This window comes from Berkeleyomyces rouxiae (genome assembly GCF_048999995.1).
Source record: "Berkeleyomyces rouxiae strain 22BRR77 chromosome Unknown BrBRR77_ptg000003l, whole genome shotgun sequence".
Classification (NCBI taxonomy): Eukaryota; Fungi; Ascomycota; class Sordariomycetes; order Microascales; family Ceratocystidaceae; genus Berkeleyomyces; species Berkeleyomyces rouxiae.
Window position 1 is genome coordinate 1358053 of NW_027396493.1, and position 23510 is coordinate 1381562.

At 51.8% G+C, this 23510-nt stretch overlaps 7 protein-coding genes across 7 annotated transcripts; 5 read left to right on the forward strand and 2 right to left on the reverse strand.

Moving 5' to 3' along the window:
• Positions 1–1115: 1115 nt before the first annotated feature.
• Positions 1116–6107, forward strand: BROUX77_003550 (uncharacterized protein; the record flags this gene model as incomplete). Its single annotated transcript, XM_073748214.1, has 1 exon — positions 1116–6107. The coding sequence occupies one exon, from the start codon at positions 1116–1118 to the stop codon at positions 6105–6107; it is 4992 nt and encodes a 1663-aa protein (XP_073605975.1).
• Positions 6108–6996: 889 nt separating this feature from the next.
• On the forward strand, positions 6997–7885 carry BROUX77_003551 (uncharacterized protein; the record flags this gene model as incomplete). The annotated part of the gene is made up of 2 exons (XM_073748215.1): positions 6997–7517; positions 7588–7885. The coding sequence occupies 2 exons, from the start codon at positions 6997–6999 to the stop codon at positions 7883–7885; spliced, it is 819 nt and encodes a 272-aa protein (XP_073605976.1).
• A 3828-nt stretch (positions 7886–11713) lies between these two features.
• BROUX77_003552 (uncharacterized protein) lies at positions 11714–14727 on the forward strand (the record flags this gene model as incomplete). Its single annotated transcript, XM_073748216.1, has 3 exons — positions 11714–11828; positions 11917–12113; positions 12217–14727. The coding sequence occupies 3 exons, from the start codon at positions 11714–11716 to the stop codon at positions 14725–14727; spliced, it is 2823 nt and encodes a 940-aa protein (XP_073605977.1).
• A 1274-nt stretch (positions 14728–16001) lies between these two features.
• Positions 16002–16906, forward strand: BROUX77_003553 (uncharacterized protein; the record flags this gene model as incomplete). The annotated part of the gene is made up of 2 exons (XM_073748217.1): positions 16002–16119; positions 16272–16906. The coding sequence occupies 2 exons, from the start codon at positions 16002–16004 to the stop codon at positions 16904–16906; spliced, it is 753 nt and encodes a 250-aa protein (XP_073605978.1).
• A 136-nt stretch (positions 16907–17042) lies between these two features.
• Positions 17043–18841, reverse strand: BROUX77_003554 (uncharacterized protein; the record flags this gene model as incomplete). Its single annotated transcript, XM_073748218.1, has 2 exons — positions 17043–18210; positions 18279–18841. The coding sequence occupies 2 exons, from the start codon at positions 18839–18841 to the stop codon at positions 17043–17045; spliced, it is 1731 nt and encodes a 576-aa protein (XP_073605979.1).
• An 885-nt stretch (positions 18842–19726) lies between these two features.
• BROUX77_003555 (uncharacterized protein) lies at positions 19727–21067 on the forward strand (the record flags this gene model as incomplete). Its single annotated transcript, XM_073748219.1, has 2 exons — positions 19727–20910; positions 20971–21067. 2 exons carry the CDS (start codon positions 19727–19729, stop codon positions 21065–21067), a joined length of 1281 nt encoding a protein of 426 aa, XP_073605980.1.
• Positions 21068–21628: 561 nt separating this feature from the next.
• On the reverse strand, positions 21629–23095 carry BROUX77_003556 (uncharacterized protein; the record flags this gene model as incomplete). The annotated part of the gene is made up of 3 exons (XM_073748220.1): positions 21629–22338; positions 22407–22848; positions 22919–23095. 3 exons carry the CDS (start codon positions 23093–23095, stop codon positions 21629–21631), a joined length of 1329 nt encoding a protein of 442 aa, XP_073605981.1.
• Between the last annotated feature and the right edge of the window lie 415 nt (positions 23096–23510).

Sequence of the window (23510 nt, forward strand, 5' to 3'; positions counted from 1 at the left end):
CTTAGCGTGTGTCCTGTGTTTTTTTTTCTGTACCTATGTATGTGCGCATGTCATCATTGGTCTTTCAAAACGCAGCTGCTGCTTTGTCATTCCCGTCACTGCCCAACTTGCTGTATTCCGAGCCGTCTATCTCAGCGTAGTTTCTGCTTTGGGCCGATCAAGCACTGGCTATCAACAAACCTGCTTTCTTCTTCCGGATTGGTCTTGCCTTGTATTTCTTTTTCGGGCGCCTCAGAGAGCAAAAGCCCGCCTTGGAGTGGTCGCTTCCGGTTTCCTCTGGTCTTTGCTGATTACTTGGTGGACCGACTTCTGTGCTCGTGTTGTTTTTCTTTCTTTCTTCTTCTTCCCTTTTTATTTCTTCCTCGGAATCTGCTCTTCATCCACGCTCAGATGCTTCTTTGAGCATCATTTTGGTTTTTTTCTCTCTCCCACTATATCATTTTTTTTCTTCCGAGTATTCTTGTCGCCACACTGCGTTGCATCCGCATACTCCCCCATTTATACATGTATATTCTTTTTTTTCACTCACTCGCGCATCCTTGGTCGACGCCCTTACGGTTTAACATCCTATGAAAACAATAATATTCCAACGTCTTCAACTATTAGCTCTGCCGTGGCATTTGTGCGGCTACTACTTCCAATCTATATCATCGTCATCACGAAACGGACAATTTCGCTAGGGTTCGTTTCCCTCTCTATTCCCCAGGGAGCCAGCCGTCCGGCATTCGCTGTCATATATTCGGATCCTTGTTGCTTTCGCGTCTTTTTCTCTCTTCCTGTCCTCACTTTATCCATTCCTCCTTGCCATCAGCCTACCTTGCATTCCTTCTTTCAACTATATCGGGATTTCTTTTTTCTCCTGTTACCTACTGGCTGCAGCTGTCCAATCATTTTCCAGCTGTGACTTGCGCAAGGAAGTCCTGGTAAGCAAAGTCTGACTTGATGCTGAGCGTGCATGCTACAGCCCCAAATTAACTTTGACTTGCGCTCCTGAGACTTTCTGATTTCCGGCGGGCTGCCGCTTGCCATAGAGCCTATTCACAAGTTTGTGGCTACCCCCTCACAGGCTATGACCCTTGCCCTGGGAACATACCTGTGCCTGTAGACTAGAAGCAATGTTGAGCCGTTCCAAGTCCAGGTCCCTCTGGGCCGCTGATCGCCAACCTCAAAACCCACAGAGGCCCCAGACCTTGGATCAGAATCTTGCTGTCAGTGCCAATGTCGCTGCAGTTAACGCCTTCAGCAATCATCAGCAGAACGCGGCAGCCACATCTCTGAGTCTTTCAGCTGCTGCTGCTACTGCCGCCTTGCGTGCTAATCCGACTCCAAAAACGAACGTTGGCCAAGTCCAGACAAAACGAAATCTGCGTCGTCGCAGCTCCTCTCTCTCGTCTAGTTCCAGCACGAAGCGTGCCTTTGGTCGTCTATCTCCTTCCAGCATCGCAACATCCCAGAACCTACCGGCTTCCATGCGCCGTTCGCCTTCTGTGTCATCTATGAGCGAACGAACTTTTCGAGCCCAGTCACCTGCCATGTCACTTAGAGGGAACACAACTGAGATGTCTACCGTCCCTGTTCCAGGTTTGCCCCGAAACAACCACCACCCGTTGTCGGCTTCCACCAGTCGCGGCCACCAAAGATCTTCTAGCGCCAGTGAACCCAACATTGGAAGTCACAAGCGGTCGTTGAGTGAACAAGCCCCTGGAGGCTTTGTAGCGTCGACATTATCAACCATGGACAATCGACTGGCTGCCGCCGTCAAAACCAACCAGCCTGTGCGCCCACGAGCTCAATCATTCAATGCACGACCTACGAGTCCTAGTCTGTCAATCAACTTTTCCTATCCACGACCAAACAAGGGTGCCGGCTCCAGCACCATTATCGAAGAACCCGAAGAGACCATGGTCTATGATGCGAACTCGCGGAGACTTGTCCCCAAGTCGCAGCTCGATGCGCTTAATCGAGACTTGCAGATGGCCGAGGCCCAGCCTTCTGGCCAAGTAGCGAAATCCACCAAACATCAATTCTCGGCGAATTTTGTAACCACATCATTGAATCAATCTGCGAAACATGTCAACAATGCCACGCCTGGTGATAAGGGCGGCAACAACACACGGGCTCGCCCAAAATCTAGCTCATCGCTCCCATACACACCTGGGGTTTTGCCCATGGCACCACCCGATCGCACTTCTTCAGCTCGTCATGCTGCTGCAACAACAACTCAGAGGCAAAGTCTTTTGCATAAACCGCCAGCAAAAACCGACGCGTTGCACCCGACACAGCCTAATACCCTGCATGATCCTTCTCGACAAAACGCAGCTCCGCCTGTGCCCCACCAGCAGCTACACGGGAGTGCGCAGCAAGAATCCGATTCAGCTTCATACGCCTCACAATCACAGGGGCCTTCAAACACTCGCAAGTCGTCGGCTGCACGCCCTGCTAGCACTGGGTCCGCTGTGATACCAAGCTCGGGCTGGGCATCTCAGTGGTCCAAGTCGTCAACCGCCTTGTCTGCCCCCGAGAAAGAGTCCACCGTCATCGACGACCCGCATGCCAGTTCCACAAGTTTGGCGCACACCGCTTCATCGCAAACAACTCCCTTGCCTTCCAGACCCGGGTCTTCGCATTATCCTGCCGTCTCTCACTCTTTACGAACAAAACCATCTGACAAACTTCCATTTCCCTCATTCTCATCATCAGAAACTCATACCCCAGATATGTCTGGGCGCCACCTTCCACCACCTCGGTCTCTCTCGCCGCGAAAGTCGGCTCTCAAGAATTCTCGTGGCCCTTCTCACTCATCAATCCATGACGTTCACAACAAGCCCAGATCAATGTCTCAGGACGGCAATATTGAAGCCGCTGTTAAGAAAGTTAGCTTTGATCAAGCTACTGTGATGCACCCCGACGATTTTTTTTATGCTAGTGATGGCGGAGGTGCTCCACAGAAGAAGAAGCTTCGATGGCTTACTAGTCTTGGTCGATCGCGCCGAAAGACCAAAGCCTCAAATTCAGATTCCGATTTGGAGCTAGAATCGGACAAGAAGAGTTCCACACCCGACACTGCCACCATTGATCCGTCCGCTATCTTGGAGGACTTGGCAGTTGAAGACCCCCATGATTTCACTCGAATGGGCCCTCTTCCCATGCTCCCGTCCTTCAAAAGCATCCGGGAAAAACAGTCAAGTCCTTCTCCCGAGGGTACAGTTCGAGGTTCTGATCCCGAGCCGACCATGCCTTGTGAAGTCCCGACTGCCTACGAGCCTCGACAACTTCCCACCATACGGAGTGGGACAGAACTCAACACTGATTACATGGAGGCCGATGCCCATTACAGTCTCGATCACATTGTTTTCTCCGACGAAAATACCCATTCTATCAAAGACCACCAAAACAATGCATCTCGCTTCTGCGAACCACTTCCGCCCATTGTGACTTCTGTCAATGGAACAGGATATGGGGACACCCCGAGCCCCCTTAGTGATGACAGTGAAGAAGATGCTTCTGGCTCAGGTTCAGGACTGGGTTCTATTGAAGACTACCGCCAATCGATATCACCCACTGATGGAGAGGTTCCTCCTGTTGTTCCTGACCCTCCTGGGTTCTCGATCATGTCATCATCCCACGATGAAGCGCATGGTCTTCAAGAGGGCTTCCCTCGTATTATGGGTGCAATTGATTACGAGGATGATGGTAATGCCTCGCCCTCAGATGACGACACATCGGACTCGGCAGCCTCGCCCAATCGTTCGGTTAGATTTGCGAATGATCTTCCCAAGCGTCCTGTTGGAGAAGAATCCACCTCAGACTCGGAATCAGATGGGTCTAGTGTCTACACTGATGCTTATGAAGACTTTGATGGAGATGGGTTCCAATCCCTCAATGCTGTTGTTATGGCCAGTCCTATTGCGGAATTTTCAACCACAGACTCGGTAACAACTCCGACCATGAGTGCCAGCAAGTTATCTGCAGTTTCAGAAACTCCGTTAGAAGATCTTGACATTGGCTCAGAAACAGACCAAGCCACCCCTACACTTAGCTCCGTGACGTCTCCCCAGTCTCTAAACTCTAGTGACGACACCCAGTCTCAGTCTCCCATTGCCAAGGGCACCGCTGCACAGTCTTCTTTCTTCTTCAACACTGCCCTTCCGCAAACTATCGTGCCAGCGGAGAACAGTGAACTTGACTGGGAAAGAGCAAAGGCGTATTGGAAGAGCCTTAGTCCAGAGAAACGTCGCCAACTTGAGCTTGAAGCTCAGGACTACCACCCTGCCACCCTTCAACAAGGCGCAACTCCATCACCAATGTCTCCTCGACCTGCCGCTTCATTAGCACCCATGTCTCCCCAAAGTCTCTTTAGCTTTCAGGGGTCTACCACTGATGAGCTCGGCCAAGTTTATGAAGCTAATGCTCAAGCTCAAATGATCTCTACTATTAGTGCACAAGCCCATATTGTTTCGACCTTTGTTACACAGACACCCAAGGGTATTCAACCTATGCCCACTGGCAATATTTTGGGCTCAAAAACAAATGAACCTCTGGTCCTCCCAAGCAACCAAGATCAGGACCTGAACAAGAAGGATAGAAAGATGGCGAAGGCCCCCCGAGCTCGCGATAATGCGAGTGATGATGATTCAGTTGTAACATCTGTGAAGCGCTCTGCTCTTCAGAAGAAGAAGCTGCGTCCTTTTAGTTACACTGCGACTTTCACCCAGCCTGTAGCTGTCCCTTCTAGTGACTACCAACGACATGCTTCTCTCGATATTCCTAGCAGCACCGGCAAAGATACTCGCATTCACCGGCACTCTCTTCAACGGCAAGACTCTGAATCCAGCTTTCGTCGTAGCAGGGGAAAGTCTGATAGCGTTTCCAACTCTTTCCGTTATAGCACCATGCGTGACTCACCAATGGCAAGCACTGAACGTATTGAGCCTTTAAAGCATGGAAAATTTAACCTCCGCTCATTTTCCCCTAGCGGCTTTCGACGTGGCTCTTCTCCAGCGCTGGTCCCAGCCCCATCTGCCTCCGAGAGCGCCCTCCGAAAGAGCATGCGTGAGCCTGCTTCCAGCGGCAAAAAAGGATTTTTTTCAAAGGCTTCCAGAACTTCTAGACCAAAAGGAAGTGTGAAGCCCAATACTAGCCGATTTGATAATTCCAGCGATGAGGAGGCTGGGAATGAAACCCCTGCTTTCCAAAGTCGTTACGCAGATTCTAGTGATGATGAGGGCCCTTCTCGATCTGTTACCAGCAACAAAACATATTCTCGTTCTGAGGCGGCCCCCGAGATTGATCAGAGTCTTCTTGAATTGGCCCGCAAGTCCTTGGCCGCTTCAAATCAAATCCAACCGAGTAACTTGAGCCACTCAATCACCATTAACAATGAAGAATCTGTTGCCAAAACAGAGGAAAGTGGCGACCATTCTATCTCAAAGTCGGTAGCTCCCAAGGCTTCTACACTGAGCGACGCGAAGCTCAAAAAGTCCCGTGACTCCAAAGGTCTCATGAGTGCACTTCGCCGCCGCAAAGATCCGTCCAAGAAAATTCAGCGTGCCCCCCCAACTGAGAGTGCCGCTCGTCGCGATACGCCCCTGGAGCGCAGTTCTGCAGCAATCTCGGCCTTGCGTACGGACCGCACCGCCCCCAAAGGTTCACTTTCTATGGAGGCGCTCCCGCACTCAATTTTCGAGGAAAGTAAACCTACCGCTTCTTCGTTAGCTCTGGACTCTTCAACTTCGCCACCTGTTGCTGATATTGCGGCTCAATGGCCTCTCGGCCAAGATGCAAAAGAGCTCCATGAGCTCGAGCGCGTCTCATCGCTTCACTCGGCTTCCAGGGCTGCCTTGGGGACTAGTAGTGTCAATCGTGCTTGTGCCAGTGACGCTGGTGGGTACAAGGGACTGGGTATTTCAACGTTGGCAACAAAGTCTACTTCTAACACGGCTCTTCCATCATTTACGCCAGCATCCATAATGGGGCCTCGGGAATCAGAAGTTGTCAACACCCCGACCCGTGAGAGCCATGATGCCGACGAAGCTTTCTCTGTAGCTGGGCCTTCAAGTAAAAAGAAGTTTGGAAAGTTGCGCAAGATGTTGCGAATCACAGATTGATCTTGGTACAGTCTTCTTTTGTACAAGGTACAAGACTGCAGCCTTTGTTTCCACCGTTTTGGTCGAGTTTTGGGTGAAAGTGGTTGGTCTTTGCCTGGACTCGCGTTTCCTATGTATCGTTTTTTCCCTTTGTTCTCTTATGATTCTCACACTCATCATTCCCTTGTTTATTGTTTTTTTGCTGGTTCGAAATCACTAGTTAGCGTTTCTGTTTTATTGTGGCTTTGGATTCATACCTGGAAGACGATTGGCCGCTGAGTACAAATCTCTTGCTCGTTTGGTCCTGTGCGTATGGGTTATATATATATATTTCTTAGGCTTGGTGTGATGTTAGAGCAGTTTATAGAATCAAGCAGCCACTGCTGCGTGTCCCTTTGCGGTCTATATCAACTATCTGTTTTGTGATAACTAGATGATGATGTCGTTGAATGACTATATGTTTGGGGCTTGGCGGAGCTGACAAAGTAAATCCGCAGTTACTGTTTTGGGCTACGCCGACTCCTTTCACCAAATGCAGCATCGTGGTGTAATTGGGAAGGCGCGAAGAAGATCCTTCAAGCAGTTGCTACAGGGACAGGCGGCTGCTACCGGCGTGTTCATACACACGTGGTCTTCACTACGGTCTTACCCCTTTCGGGACTTGGCTTCTCCGGTCTCCCTACTGCGTATCTCGTTGGCGCGCATGTTGTTGTCTCCGCGTAACTACCCCAAATTCACCGGCTCCTACTCCGCTAGTAACTTTGTGCGTATGTACTTATCTCAATGTCTCTGCCGCCTTAACGATGTCCGTTCTTTTCTTCCTTTTCTCTTTCTCGCTCCTGATTTCCGTCCTTTCTTTGTTCTTTCTTGCCTCCTCCGCCTTTTCTTTTCTTTTTGGTCAGCCGCCAAGATGTCTGTGGCCAGCATTGTAAGCCCAGCCGAGGCGCCAACGCTATCAAGCTTCACCCTAGCCGGCCGGGTGATCATTGTTACCGGCGGGGGTAGCGGCCTAGGAGCCGTTATGGCGCGCGCGATTGTGGCTTCGGGTGGCTCGCTTGCCATTGCCGACATCAACCCCACGGCCGGCTCTGCTGTTGCTAGCGGGATCAAGGACGAGTTCCCCACGGCTGTGGTTTCGGTGCATTCGGTTGATGTGGCGAGCGAGGAGTCTGTTCGCCAGTGTGTGGCCAGCGTCGTGGACCGCCATGGCAAGGTCGATGGGCTGGTCACGAGCGCCGGGTTTGTGGAGAACTTCCCGGCGGAGGAGTATCCCGTCGAGCGCATGCGGAAGCTATGGGGCGTCAATGTCGACGGAACGTATATTTTTGCAACCGAGGTTGCGCGGTGGATGATGCAGGCTGGTATTAAGGGCAGCATGGTCTTCATTGGAAGCATGTCCGGGTCGATTGTAAACGTGCCACAGCCACAGACGTGAGTCTTCGTCCGTCTCCTACCTTGCTTTGGAAATTGCTGCTGACAACCAGGACTTTACGTCACCCAGGCCATACAATGCCTCCAAGGCTGCTGTACGTCACATGGCTTCATCTCTGGCAGTTGAATGGGCTCCCAAGGGCATCCGCGTAAACTGCATTTCGCCGGGGTATATGCGAACGGCACTGACGGAGAAGATTCTGCTTGCCAAGCCCGAGCTGAAGAAGCCGTGGGTTGACTTGACACCAATGCAGCGCATGGGAAATCCGGTTGACCTTGAAGGCCCTGTGACGTTTTTGCTGTCAGACGCTGCGCGGTACGTGACTGGGGCAGATCTTCGTGTTGACGGGGGCTACAGCATAGTGTAGGAGAGTCTTTGGCCGATGAAGAAGTGGCGGTCGAGGGCCAACATGCGAACAAGAGGATACGATACGGGCTTTCCCACCATCATGTGAGGGGCGCTTAGGAACCGGTTCCGCGCTCGTACTACCATGGTATTTCATGTAATTTATGAGGACGAGGTTGTACGGGGTCCTACTGCAACAACAAACGATAGATGGGCGAACAAGGTACATACGTATTCATGTATGTACGCGATGGTGGTGTATGTTGTCGCCAATAGAGCCGTCCTCGTGCCGGGAGACGGTTAGACAAAGCCGTTGTCATGTGGAGAAGCTTCTAATATATTTCTCATCATCTTAGATTGCCGTTACACAGCCAGAACCGGACATATTGGTAGCGCATGCGCCACCTCTTTTTTTACGACTGGAGCTCGAGAAGAATGGGATGGGATGGACGGATATGGCATGGATGATTATATGATCCATGCAAATGGGAGGACTCTGGCTGGTGCTGGCTGGGCTGAAAGTTTGAAGGTCCGCCGCCGGGGTGGTCCCTGTCAGCCGATCAGCCATTGCATTCCCCTATTTCGTGGGCCTCATTTTTTTGCTCTTTTTTCTTTTGTTCTTGTGCAGACACATTTGGCTACTATTCAACTTGCGACAGAAACCACCACCAACATGGAAGAGCAAGTGGACGAAGAAGAATAAAAAGAAGAATAAAGAAAGAAAGAAAGAAAAAGACAAGACAAGAGTCAGGACCCAGCCAATAGTGAAGGTAGGGAAAGGAGAATGGGCAGGCAGAAATTGGAGAAAGCAAAGAGGGAGAAGACCCAAAAGAAATCAACAACAAGGGGGAATCCCGTAACTACAAAGGCAAAGAGAGAGAGCACAAGATTTGCGGAAGGAAGACACACGACCTGGCCGTGATCGACTCTGGGGAAGGGGGCTTTTGCTTGAATGGAACCTGGACTAGGCTTTTTTGTTCTTTGGGATGTTCTTTATTGTTCGTAGCACGAGTCTGGGTGTTAATGAAGGAGGAACCAAGCCGACTAGTTAGGCATTGGCACACCTTGTATCCGTGTTCTTTTTTTCCCCTTCGTTCTCCTTTCTTTCCATGCGTAATAATGGTATTATTTTTTTTTGTCCTTGGGGTTTCACAGCCTGCACTAGGACACGACACGCTGCCCTGACAAAAAAAAAAACAAGACAAGACAAGGCTGGGTGGAGGCAAAGTTCTTCCAGCTCGGATATATTTTCTTCTTTGCAAGAGTCTAGCTGTGTAGAAGATTTGCAAGGATAGAGGGGGAGGAGGAGGTGAGGGGAGAAATGAAATATACCTGCATCAACAAGGTCGAAGCAGGAAGAAAAAGAAAACAACAACTACAACATGTGATCAAGACACGGCCAGAAGAAAGGGAAAACAAAGCAGGAGCTCCCCCATGCCCAACCAATCTTGACACGAGGGAGACCCAAGTGTGAATGGCTGCACAATGTGGACCCTAGAACCTCGAAAGACTCGACCCTAGGGCCCCCATGAAGCCTGCCTACGTCATTATTAACATGAACCCTGCTTGATGCCAGGAGAGGGAGCGGCCTCTGTGCCTTTTTGTTTTTCTTTTTCTTTTTTTGTGTCGTGTTCCGTGTCATGTTTTGTTATGCTTTTCTTGCTGCTGGCCGCTCCTTTCCACCGCAATTTGTGCTTGCTCGCTCCAACGAACAAGTCTCATAGGCAATTATTGGTGATGGCGGCGTAGTGTTTTGCGTTTTCTTCAACTAGGCCTCACTGGGTGTTAGTGCTGGTCACTATAGAAATTGGCTGGATATAGCCTGAGCACGTTCCTTTGGTTCGCCGTTTTTTTATATATATTTTTCTGCCGTAAAGTTGGTTGTAAGTCGGAGCTTGGTGTGATTCTCTTTGTTGGCTGGTAGTTATTTAATATTCATTGGCCGTTGGTCTCATTCTTCTTTTCTTGGCTTCGCAATTCTTCTGTTTTTCTTCTTCTTCTCTCTTTGTTGCCCAAGCCCCTCTCTTCAAAGTTTTTTTTTTCTTGTGCGTTGTAGAATGGATTGAGAGTGGATGTTAGAGTGGATGTCTTGCCTGTACTTGGACAAGTGCAGACAGACAAGACACACACAGGAGCTATTTACACATAATTTTGCAGAAAGAAGATCCTCACTCTTCCTTTCCACCTTCTTCCACACCAGCCTCCTCGTGCTCACCGATTTTTGTTGGCAAAGCTAGCTTCTCGTCTCTGACCCATGTCTTCCTTTTTTTCTTTCTACTGGCTCTTGGAACCGGGGACAAAGCAGAACATCTAGCATCCTTGCTTGGAGCTTTCGAGAACGAGCCGCTGATTTTTAAATGTCGTACTAGAAGCTCTTGTATTTAGTTGGGCATGTTTTTCTCCTGTTCTTGAGGCTGGACTTGCACTTGCGTGGCTGTTCTATTTTTCTTGCCCTCTAATAAAGGGGACTGTTCTTCTGCCTTGTGATATTTGTCTTTTGTTTCTCTTCTCTCGTGCGCCTCTCTGCCGTCAGCGTGCATACTTGTTGACCGCCCTTGTCTTGCTCCGCGAGCGTTAGCTTCTTTTCTGATCATCTTTCTTTTGGCTCTTCTCTCCCAGGCCAACACCAACCAACGAAACATCAAACAAGTACAGTACACCTACATTCAGCCTGGTCTCAGCGCATACGCTTGAGCGGGCCAAGGTGAAGCTGCGCTGGATGCTGCTTCTGATACCTTTTGAGTATAAGTGACGTCTATTTGGCCTTGGGCAGTTGCCCTTTTTGCAGCCTGACTCTAGTGGACTCGGCCGCGACTCGAGGCCTCGAGACTTTGTGCTATTTGGATGCCATATAAGACGTGTGTCTCTTGACCTTTGTTGGGTTCCTTTTTGTCTCCTGTGTGTCGTGCCTTCATTCCTCTGTGCCGTCCGCTCCATGTGACCACAACTAGCACAAAAGTAAAAGAAAATTGTGGGAAAAAAAGAATTCGTGTGGGACTTGGTCGAGCAGGAAGGGAGTCCAACAACACCCAAACAGGCAAGTTCGAATTCAAAAGGCAAGATCCTGGGATCAGAAGCAACTACCGGCCACACATGGCTTGCTCTTGCACCGACTCGACTCAGCTTCGCAGGCAGCTTCCCTTCTTTTGCTCTTGCTTGGTCTTGCTGTGAAAACTTTTCAGTTCTTTCCTTTTGTGCGGATGACTCTGTGATCCCCTTTTTTCCTCCCCTTCAGTTCTTCATTTTCTTTCTCCATCGCCATCATTCTTTTCTTTTCATCTCCTCACGATCTCTTCGCTTCTCCGGCTCTCCTGCATTGGGCCACTGGTGCTGCCTGTTTCCGGCTACTTTGTGCTTCTCGTCTGCCTTTTTTGCAGCCGCTGCTCCCTTTTTCCTGCTGCGAATCCTTGGTCGTCATGCCTTAGCCATTTTTCATCTCAATCACCACCTTCACCGCCTGCAGCATCTGCCATCGACGAAAACGACCACCACCCAAGCAACCAGCAGCAACTTTTCTTTCGTCAAGCCCGTGGCCACCACAAGAATACGAATCGCGTCAGATTTCCTCTCGGACGCCTCCTCAACACCACGTCTTTCCGGCCCCGGCGCCAACGCTTCTGTCTCAACTTCTCTCGTGTGTCAGCTGGTCTGTCTTTTCCGTCTCTGTCCAACTCGCCAGGCCAGCACGACTCACTCTCAACGCCTTTTTGCTCCATCAAACCACCACTGTGCCAATTCTTCCGTCTCCTGGCATTCTTTCATCTCGGTTCCCTAACCCTTCCTTCCTCTTTTGAATCTGGTCCGGGGCCGCAAACCCCGGAGCCGTTCAGAACCCATCCCTGCAGTTCCAATGGATGGAGTTTTGGTCCTTCCGCCAGGCATCGTAGTAAACCAGCCCGGCGTTTACCAGGAGGTTGCCAAGTTCGACACGCTTCCTGACGACAAGATACGCGCCTGCTGGCATGGTGAGTGCGCAATGATTCAATGCTCGGCCAATACTCGTTCTCCATGTCTTTTGTACTAACCTGATTGGCTTCGCCTGCTTTCATGTAGCATACACTGTCACTAACAAAAAGCTTCGTGATCCTACTGCTCACCGCCTTGAAAACTTTTGGTGGCATGTCTGGGGCAGTGATCGTCGCTACCTCAGTGGCCGTGTGTTAGCACAGCTTTACGAGGATATTTCCACCGGCCCAACCGCCGTTCCCATTCACGGTCCGTCTGTCCAAAGTCGGATCGTGCCCGCAACAGTATGTTTCAAGATAGCCTCTTCTTCATGTTCTTGTCTTGTTTTGTCTTCCCGTTTTCTCTCAAGTTCTCCCTCTGTATTTACTCACTGACCCCGTTATTCAGCTCGCGGATGCGCTCCGGCATTCCGATACAAACGCGTTGCCACAGCTTGATGTTCCTTTTGTAACCGGCCAGATTTATGGTCCGCTAAAACCTGTTTCCAACATTCCAGCCATGGAGTCCGTTGTTGTCCCTGCTCTCGTTGCTCCTACAGCTATTACAAACCAACCATCCCCATCGACAAATGCGGTCAGTCCGTCTGGGTCTCGTTCAGTTTCTTGTCTGTCTATGACCACGAAATCCGATCCCGATGCTGCTTTCGATCAAGTTTCCCCACTAGCTGCCACTACTTCTACCCCTACTTCTACCTCTGCCATCCCGCCTCGACAGACCCGGGCGAGAAGCTCTGTGTTGATAGCAGCTGGCTCTAGATACGCGGTACCACCACAATCGCATCAAGAAACTGGCACCACACCATTGAATACTGCAGAAATTCGAGACCCATCAAGCAATCATAACTTGACTGATCCGAATTCAACCCAGGCGCAAGACGAAGGTTCAGTGGCGGTACAAACACCAATACGAACTGTGCAACCATCACGACCACAGCTACCATCTTCTATCCCGACCTTGTTTCCAAAGACTGAAAACATGTCTTCAACTGTCGCGCTTCTCCCTCCGGGTGACACAATTTCTATGTCGCCAGCTGTCATGGCCAACTCTTCTTTGAATCCAAACACGTCCACGATCATTTCTCTTTCACCAGTGGTCGCAGCAGCCCAAGGCGTGAATGGCCCTTTTATTGGTGGAGAGAGCCCAAGCGGGTATGCGCCGATCATTCACCCAGTGCCATCGTCAAAGAGACCGGCTCCCAGGCAGTCTATTCTGAAGAAGTCGAGAGGTCCAGCAAATGCTAGTACCTCACGGCTAACCGCTAGATTTGCCTCCCCCGACCGTACAGAGAAGCGTCGCGTCAACAGCTCCAACGTTATTCAAGCTCAAGCACCTCAGTCAGGCTCTGCTACACGCTCTAGCAATAGTATTTCGACAAACCCCGCCTCTGGTAGCTCTGCATCACGCATTCCTAAGAAGAAACCAGTTGTCACTGCCAAACAGACAAAGAAACATGTAGTCTCAACCGCTGTTAAGAGACGGCCAGGTCTTGCTAGACGTACAAGCTCCAACCATAATGCAGTGTATTACGACTCTCAAAACGGTTCTTCTCGGCTGCCTTTGCCCACGAATAATGAGGTTGTATCTGGATCGCAGGCATCACAAACCTCGTCACGACCTCCAAACAGCTCTGTCGTGGTACACAATACTCGCCCAAGTCCAGTCTCGACGCCAACAACACATGATGCCGTCAAAGTGCCACCTCTGTTTCCATCACCAACCCCGCTAGCGCCAACACCAGAAGAAGAAGAAACTGAGGCTCATGTTGTCTCTTGTGGGAAGCACCAGGGAGAGAAGCCTCTTGTTCATGCGCCTCCTCCAGCCGGCTACGTGATCAAGAATGAGAATTCCCGCTCAGTGCAGTCGTTGAGTAGCAAAATGCCCGACAAACGACCTGAACTCCGCCCTGCACCTCCAATTCATAGAGCATCCACTGGCGGCTTTTCCGGCTCAAGAAGGCCATCCCAAATAACTTCCGAGGACCTGGCTTCGATGCTTCGTATGTCTACTCCAGGTCCAATGGTTCGCAGACCTAGCCAAATTTCGCCAATCAGACCACGGAACGTAAGGGCCCAGAGCCAAATCGACCTACCCACTGCTTCTGTTGAGGCTACTAGAGTCCGCTTAGAGCGCAGCCATGCCATCAAGTCGTCGAGCGCCTTGTCATTGGGAGTACTAGCATCAAATCATGGCTTCCCTCCCCGTCGACGTGATTCCGCCAGTACAGATCATGTGCCCCCTCCGGGCTCGGTTGAGGATACAAAAAATCTGCCACGCTTGCGCCGTAGTCACAGCACTCAGCCACGAGCCCAAGTGGGCATGTATGGGCCCGAAATGTACAAGCCACCACCCTCGTTTGAAAATTACCAGTTGACGAGTCCATCTGCTTCCCATTCTGTACCTAAAGACAATGTCGAGCCCGAGGAACCTACTACTCCCAAGAACAACATCCGGACTAGAAACAATTCTACTGCTGCAAACACAAGCCCGCGCAGCCAACGCCTCTTTGCCTCGCCAATCAAGCGCGTCGAGCGCCGTGGGCTCGTCAGCCCGCCCTCTGTGGCCACCTATGTCAACGAAATACCAGGCACAGTCTACGACTTTGGCAATGTGGATGTTCAGCTCAACATGGCCCGCAGCCAAGTCGAGCCGCTGCTTGAGACGGACTACGGCATTGACCCCATCGAGAGCGTCCGCGGCCCATTGGATCCCGTGTTCACGCCATCCAAGCCCAGCACAGCGCCGCCGGTGCACCTGGGCCGCACGCGCAGCCAGCTTGCGCTCATCATGGACCGTGATGCGGCAGCGCGTCAGATTCTCCAGGCAGAAGGCCGGTCATTTCTCTCCGGGCTGTTGCCGTGGCTGAGAGACCGGTACGGGTACCATGAGCCGGAACGATAGCTGTGGCTATAAATGATGGGCTTGGGTGTTGATTCTTCCTTTCTTTTTTAATGCCTTTATCCGGCTGGTTTTTTCCTTTGTCATACCACATTTGTCTGTTTTCTTTTTCTTTTTTTCGGATTTGGCAACATCGTCCTGTTTTCCAGTCTCGTTGAGACGTGTACTTTTATCTTTACACCGCAATCCTTTGGCACTTTTTTCTTTCTTTCTTCCTTCCAGTCTTTTGTTCGGGTTTTGTTTTTGTTTTTGGTTAGCGATGGGGAATTACCTTTTTGTTTTTCAGTTGTTGTTGTGACTTTCCACTGTTTCTTTTTTTGTTTCGGTATCTTGCTGCTGGAGCTGTTGATACGGCGTATTTCTGTTGTCATTCAATGTTTTCTTTTTTCTTTTCTCTCTTTCTTGCGAGGAGTCTTGATGCGTTGAGGATACGACTTCAGGGTTGGGAAGGGGGCCGGATGCTGTTTACTGGTCTTTTTTGTCTTGTTTACAGACTATCGTGATGCGTCTTTTGATCGCACACGAGTTGGAGCTTGTTTTTCAGAGAGTTGTTTCTTTGCCCTTTCTTCATTTATTTATTGCTTGCATTTTAGGTTTTGTTTACTGGTAGGATGCAACGTTTCTCTTTTGGGTAGTTACCTCTAGCTACATACATATTGCTGTATCTTGTTGTTGCTTGATCAATGCTATTTTCATTTCATCTTCTGATAACTATTTCTTGACCTTGATTCATTTCATAGTCGGCAATAAAGAGGGGGGGTCAAGTCCATTTCGAAATATTAAGGGCAATCGGCCAGGCAGGGACGAAAGAAGACATTGCAGTTGCAGTTTCCTTTTCCACTTCCCCGCTCTTACAAGCATCATAATAGGATGGGAGGCCCGGTGGGGTGGGGTACCAAGTGGGACCTCAGGGCGGGTCCCGCCACGGGAGGGGCAGAGTGATGTGTTGTAAATCAGGAAGTTGCAAAACACGAATTCCAGTTAACTAGCTGACTGAGCAGGAAGCTTTGGAGTCCCTGCTCAGTCAGCTCCTCGGCTAGGAAGGTGCGCGGTATTAGTTATCCGGGAAGTTGTGAGATATAAAAATAACGCCCTCTTTCCCTTGATATTGGCTCCTGGATCTCCTCTTCTTTTTTTTTCTTTCTTTCTTAGCAGCTCTTCCAAGCCAAACTTGTCTGATACACTTCATCGTTGCGTGTTGTAGAAATCGCGTAAAACGGACACCTGCTTTCTTCGCCCATCTCTAAGAAGAAAAGAAAAGAACGGAACAGAACAGAATGAGTGCTATGCCTGCTACCCACGGCCACAGCGCCGCCTGCTGCAACATTCCCCCCGTTGTTGAGAAGGGATACAAGGAGAAGGGCAGCTATGAGCAGTTGGGAGGCTTCAACACTTGTAAGTCCGGTAGATAGTAAAAGTCCCGGGAAGAAGAAGATGAGGCCTGTGGAACAAGAAGAAAGAAGAAAAAAAAAGCCTTACCCTTTTCCAATATCCTCAAGACCCCTCGCCTGTTCATCAGCTTGCTGACTCGATCCTCTTTGCACTAGACTCGACCGGCTCCGCTGACGCCACCAAGGGCGTGCTCGTCATCTTTGATATCTTCGGCTTCTTCCCGCAGACGCTGCAGGGCGCCGACATTCTCGGCCAAGAGTACCGCGTGCTGATGCCCGACTGGTTCGAGGGCCACCCGGCCGACATCTCCGTCTTCCCGCCCGACACGCCCGAGAAGAAGGCGACACTGACGGCATTCCTCGCCAAGAACAGCCCAGCCGTTGTCGGGCCCAAGGTCAAGGCCTACGCTGCCGCTGCCCGCGCCCAGTACCCCGCCGTCACCGACTGGGCCATTGTCGGCTTCTGCTGGGGCGGCAAGGTTGCCGGCAGCGTGACAAACACCGCCGACACGCCCTTCAAGGTCGCCGCCGAGGTGCACCCGGCCATGGTCGACGCTGCGGATGCCACGGATATCAAGGTGCCACTGATTATGCTGGCCAGCAAGGACGAGGATGCCGAGGAGGTCAAGAAGTTCGAGGCTAATCTGACGGCCCCCAAGTATGTGGAGATTTACAAGGACCAGATTCACGGATGGATGGCAGCACGCTCGAACCTCTCTGACCCCCGCAACAAGGAGGAATATGCGCGCGGCTACAAGAAGCTGCTAGAGTTCTTTGGCGAGTACCTGTAAGAGTGCGATGCAAGGCCAACAGCATAGTCAATACATGGCTATTATAATAAATTACTTTACCTGCTTAATAGTCTAAAATGCCTACCCTAACAGAAATGGTGTCATTGATGTCTCTTCTTCCCTGGCCAGCCTCTTCTCACATGCGGAACACGCCAAACTTGGTGTCGTTCGCCTTGACCTCGTTGCGCCCGCCCATGGCAGCACCCAGCGCAAGCCCGAGATAGCTGCGCGTCTGCTCGGGCGGAATGACGCCATCGTCCCAGAGCCGGGCCGACGAAAAGACGGCCTCGCTTTCCGCGTCGATGCGTTGCTTGAGCTTGGGGTCGACGGCCTTGCCGACAGTCTCCATGACCGACGCCAGCTGCTCACTGCCCATGACGCCGATGCGCGCGTTGGGCCACATCCACAGCATGCGCGGCGAGTATGCGCGGCCGCACATGCCGTAGTTGCCGGCGCCGTAGCTGCCGCCGACGACGACGGTGAACTTGGGCACGCGGGCGCAGGCGACGGCGGCGACGAGCTTGGCGCCGTGCTTGGCGATGCCCTCGCGCTCGGCGCTCGAGCCAACCATGAAGCCCGAAATGTTTTGCAGAAAGACCAGAGGGATGCCGCGCTGGGTGCACAGCTCGATGAAGTGGGCGCCTTTCATGGCCGACGAGGCAAAGAGGATGCCGTTGTTGGCAATGATGCCCACGCGGTGGCCGTGTATTGTGGCAAAGCCGGTAACTAGAGATGAGCCAAAGTCGCGCTTAAACTCGCTGAATTTAGAACCATCGACAATGCGCGCGATGACCTCGTGAATGGGAAGCGGGGTCCGTAGGTTCGTGCTCGCAATACCACGTAGTTCTTTGGGGTCATAGAGAGGCTCAGCGAATGTCTTGCTGGGGCGGGCAGAAGGCTCAGTGTAGGCTGGCCAGTTGAGATTCGAGATTGAACGTCTTGCAATGACTAGTGCGTGCGCATCATTGACAGCCAGGTAGTCAGAAACCCCGGAAACCGAGGTATGCATGGCACCGCCGCCAAGTTCCTCGGGCGTGACCTCTTCTCCCGTCGCAGCCTTGACCAGCGGTGGGCCGGCGAGAAAGATGTGGCCCTGGTTTTGCACAATGATGCTCTCGTCAGACATGGCGGGAACATAGGCACCGCCGGCGGTGCATGGCCCCATGACTACGGAAATCTGAGGGATCCCGGCAGCAGACAGGCGGGCCTGGTTGTAAAAGATGCGGCCAAAGTGTTCTCGGTCTGGGAATACGTCGGCTTGGTGGGGCAGATTGGCGCCTCCGGAATCGACAAGATAGATGCATCTATGCACAACAGTTAGCCTATACAGAAGGATCTTAGAGCTTGGAGATGGTTATCTGGTGACACCCACGGCAGCTTGTTTTCCTGCGCGACTTCCTGTGCACGTAAGTGCTTCTTGACCGTGATTGGAAAATACGTGCCGCCCTTGACCGTGCTATCGTTGGCAACAATAACACACTGAACCCCTTCCACGACGCCGATTCCCGTGATGATTCCTCCAGCCGGCACTTCAGCTTCGGGATACAGCTCGTGGCCAGCCAACGGCGAGAGCTCCAGGAAGGTCGAGCCCGGGTCAATCAGCGCTGTTATTCTGTCCCGGGGCAGCATCTTTTTGCGAGCCAAATGCTTTGCGCGCGCTGATTCCGAGCCGCCCTGCTGGGCCTTCAGCGTCAGCACCTCCAGCTTGGAGATGATGTTCTGGAGCTGCTCCTTGTTCTCAAGAAAGGACGGCGACGAGGGGTCGATTTCACTGCGGATGACGGATATCTGCGCGGCCTGGCGCCGATGTGTGAATGAGGCTGCCGTCCGGCGTTGGCTGGGGGCGCTCGAAGATGCAAGCAGTGGCCGCACAAGGCGCCGGGGCTGGCAGAAGCGGAGCCCGTGGAGCGCGGCTGGCGAACGAAGCGGCGGCATTTGTGGGAGAATAACGGGATGAGCTGGGGGCTAATGGTGGTGATGGTTGGATTCTAATCTGATGGAGAATACAGAACTGCAATGTTCGAAAGTTGAGGCAGGTGCAGAGATTTCGTGCTCTCGTTTGCTCTTTCCTTTTTGTTGACTTCTTTCTGCAACTACGCAACTACGAAGCTTCCCCAACTCGCCCACCGTCGAGCCGTTGCCTGTCTTGTGCCGCGCCTTCCCTTGGCTGGCCGCCTGCTCTTTGTGTCTTGCAGACTAGGAGTACCCTTGTACCTGTACCCCGTGCCAGCGAGATTTATCCCACGACAGCGAGCCAGTCTGCTGCTTCTCCAAAATGCATCAGGTGGACAATCGAGACATTTGCTCGGCAAAAGGGGTGGAAACCCAAGCTCTGTGTATGAAATAAAGGCCAGCCAGCTTCACACTGCCCATTTCGTCATAGGCTGCCCAAAGCCGCTTGAAGCCGTCCCCAGCCGTGAGCTCTTTGTTGCTAGCGACCTCAGCATTAGTGGCTCAGGACCCCCCGGACTGCTGTTCGTTTCAGTAGCCAATGCGCTAAAAAAAACGCTCTCTAAGTTACCCCAAACGGACAACAACGCATGCTGCCAGCCAATAGCAGCAGTTCTTGGAGTCAAGCTGGTCGGTCTTGTACAGTCAAAAACCCGCCGAGGCAAGAACCCGCCGGGCTTAAAAGAGGGACTGAGAAAGGGCATCTGCATTGCGATTTCCGGAAGGTGCGAAAATACCGACACTTTCTCTCCTCATTTCTCCTGTGAAGCTTTGAAGCTCTCGATAACACCACAAAGAACATTGGCTGGCCACACCAACAAAACCCGAGTCCTTCCACACCCGCCGCTGCTCCTTTTGTCCGCCCGGAAAATGTCCCTCCGCACTCTCAACCCCGTCCGCAATCTGCCCCGGCTCCGGCACCGCCTGCACCCAGCCCTCCCAGTCTCCATCCGCCACCACTCGTCCAAGCACCCGCAAGGCTTCACGCCTCCCACGGCCGCCGAGCTTTCCGAGCTGCGCGACCGCGTGCAAGACTTTACGCGCCGCGAAATCCCGCCAAGCCTCGCCGCCAGCACCGACCAGACCAATGCCTTCCCCGCGCCGCTGTGGCGCAAGCTCGGCGACGCCGGGCTGCTTGGCATCACCGCGCCCGAGTCGGTCGGCGGCTTGTCCATGGGCTACCAGGCCCACTGCATCGTCATGGAGGAGCTCTCGCGCGCCAGCGGCTCCATTGCCCTCAGCTACGCCGCCCACGCCCAGCTGTGCATCAACCAGATTGCCCTGAACGGCACGGCCGCCCAGCAGGAAGCCTTCCTCCCCGGCCTCATCGACGGGACGCGCGTCGGCGCTCTGGCCATGAGCGAGGCCGGCGCGGGCAGCGACGTGGTCAGCATGCGCATGACGGCGCGCGCCGTCGACGGTGGCTACCTGCTCTCGGGCACCAAGATGTGGATCACCAACGGGCCCGACGCCGATGTCATTGTGGTCTACGCCAAGACAGACCCGGCCGCCGGGACCAAGGGCATCACGGCGTTCCTGGTGGAGACTGCCAAGGCGCCCGGCTTCAAGTGCCTTCGCAAGCTCGACAAAATGGGCATGCGTGGCAGCAACACGGGCGAACTGGCCTTTGACGACGTCTTTGTGCCCACCGAAAACATCCTGGGCGCCATCAACGGCGGCGTGCGCGTCCTCATGGAAGGCTTGGACCTGGAAAGACTGGTCCTCTCGGCCGGGCCTCTGGGCCTGATGCAGGCGGCCATGGACCTTGTCCTGCCCTTCACCCACCATAGAAAGCAGTTTGGACAGCCAATTGCCAAGAACCAGCTCGTACAGGGAAAGCTGGCTGACATGTACACGAGGATGCAAGCTGCCAAGGCCTACACCTATGCTACAGCCAAGGCCGTGGACGATGAGGGTCTCATCAAGACCCAGGACTGTGCTGGCGCTATTTTGTATGCTGCTGAACGGGCCACTGAGTGCGCTCTGGACTGTATTCAGCTTCTCGGCGGCATGGGTTACACTGAGGAGATGCCTGCCTCCAGAATATTACGAGAGTGAGTCTGCCCTTTCTTTGTCTTGATCGACCTCAGCTCTACTAACTCTCATCATCACAGCGCTAAACTATACGAAATCGGCGCTGGTACTTCCGAGATCCGTCGGATGGTCATTGGCCGCGCCTTCAACAAGGAATACGCACATTTATCACAGTAAACATCACAAATCACGCTTGAAGCATTTCATTTTCAGGGTACAACAGAACAACAATGGGCAAATATTTTTTGTAAACACACATCTCAGCGCTTGCTAGATACTTCATCCGCCAATAAATGTAATGAGGAACTTATGGGCCAGAAATCCACCCAAACACCAGTAAGCCGCAAAATAACAATAAGATGAATGAACAAAGCCATTCCCAAATACAAAAGAACCACAGGATTGAACAAGACAGGGGCGTGCAAACATGTAAAACGAGACACACCACGCTCTGGACGTAGTCCGCTTCGACCCAGGAAGGGACGACGGAAACGACGACAACAGACGCTATGCTGCCTGTCTCTGTGTTATGAATGGATCCGTACCGAGAAGCAAGGCACCATGCATATACCATGCCGTAAAAAAAAAAAAAAAAAAAACTAAGAATCAAAAGGAAACCTCCCTAAATAACACCGAAGCAGCCAATAACAAACACAAATCTCCCTGGAGGAACCAGCTTTTAGGAGGAAAAAAAAAGACCTTATGAACAAATCGACTTTTGCCAAATGTGCTCTGTCGTTAGTACAGGTTCGCCCGGGGGATAGCCATCAGTATGCCCGAAGCAGCACCTCCTATCAACAATGCAACCACCACGCATTGAAGCACAGTCATGTCATGTGCTCGAGCCAATGCTGGCTCCTGGATTGTCACGGTCTTGTCAAAAATCTTTTGCCACAGGGTCCGCGATTCATATCTCTCCTTCCAAATCTCGTCACCAAAGGTATTGGACGGACCGAAAGGCGTGTCGGAGGACGTGTTCTTGTTCTGTGCCATTTCTTCGTCAAGGAATTGCTCCCATGGTGGAGCATGACGCAGCCGCGATGCGTACAAGAAGACACACAACCTGCGATAGGCACAAAGGGTCATGGTAGAACCACTAAAGAAACCGGGGACTGCCAGCAGTCGCCACTCCCGACGCACATTGCTCAAAACAAGTAGCAACGCCAGTATCAAGGAAAACAGGACTACAAGGGCTCCTAAAGATTTCAGAGCCCACATGCGCTGCTCAGTGCAGTTTGCTTTGGACCATGAGATGAATGCGGGATGAGCCTTTTTGCGCAAGATCAAGTCAACACCAGTGAAAGTACTTCTGAACACATCTGGGTGTGCGGTATCTGCAGCAATAAGTTGCTTTTGCTCATGGACAGGTAGGATCAACTGCCTACGGCTGCCAGTGATGATATAAGTGGCGACCACACGAGATTTCTCTTCGCTAAATGGTCGTAGGTCTAGCATTACCAAAATGTTAGCTCTCTGACAAACTCGCGGATACCTTCCAACGACATCTCCAACTCACCATCGTATTCGGGGTCTGAGAGTGTCTGCGCTTCAGCTGGTGTCAAAGATCTTAAACTGGTCTTGGGAACCAACTGGTGGTATAGTAGCGATGGAGGGGCCTTTCCGACATCAAAATCTTTGACGGCTGGAGTGCATGGTGGTGTGGCAAATGGATCTGAAGAGTTTGATACCGTCGAAACGATGGCCCTTCTAGTATCCTGTATTCTCAGTTCCACGCCATCTTCGCTCGTGTGGCCTGAGCATCCATCGTCTGACACAAGCTCAGGCGTGTTAGAAAAATTAGTAGTTCCGCTATACACAGAGTTTAGAGCAAGGTTGAGTTGGCTGGATGCAGCCTTGAATCTGACTTCGTAATCTCTATACCAAGTCCAAAACTGAAAGTTTTCAGCTGAACCGTAAATGTAAATGAGGTAGTCGAGAAACTCGCGCTTAGTCAATGGCTATTCATGAAGCTGGTCAGTCCCAGCCATAATAAAGTTCTCACAACTTCAGTTGCTAAAAGAAACTTACATATTGAAGATCACCGTTGGCAACACGTTCGAAGCTAAGTGAATCGGAGCATTGGCTGGGCCCGTTGCTAATATAAAGACGCCTTTTTTGAGGACATGCCGTTGTCTTTTCGAAAGATTCACGTTCGTCCTGCGTCACGGGAATCGGATGTTTTGCAGGAAACGGCGGATGTGGCATTGGAAACGTTTTCTGCGATAACCACTGAAGATAAAGTAGAAGATGGTATCTCGATGTTAAAATCGGAGCATGGGTCAGTCAACTCCGGTGACGTAGGTGGAGCTGAGACGGCGAGTTGATGGATCGTATATGCTAGGGCTTGAAGCTCAACAACAGAGATAGATAGTTAGGGCGATATTTGCGATCACGAAATCTTTGGTAGTCTGAAGGGGGCTCTCAAAGGGTGTTGGGCGAAAGTGAAAATCGTTCTCGAAGTCTGCGGGAGGGTGCGAGTGAGTGGAGTGGTGGTCGATATATGGGTTCTGAGGGAGCAACCAACAAACAGGATGGATTGTTTTTAAAGAATGTGGAGCATAAATATCAACGGCGTATGGAGCAGAAACAAGCAGATGAAAATCAAAACAAGTCTAATGAG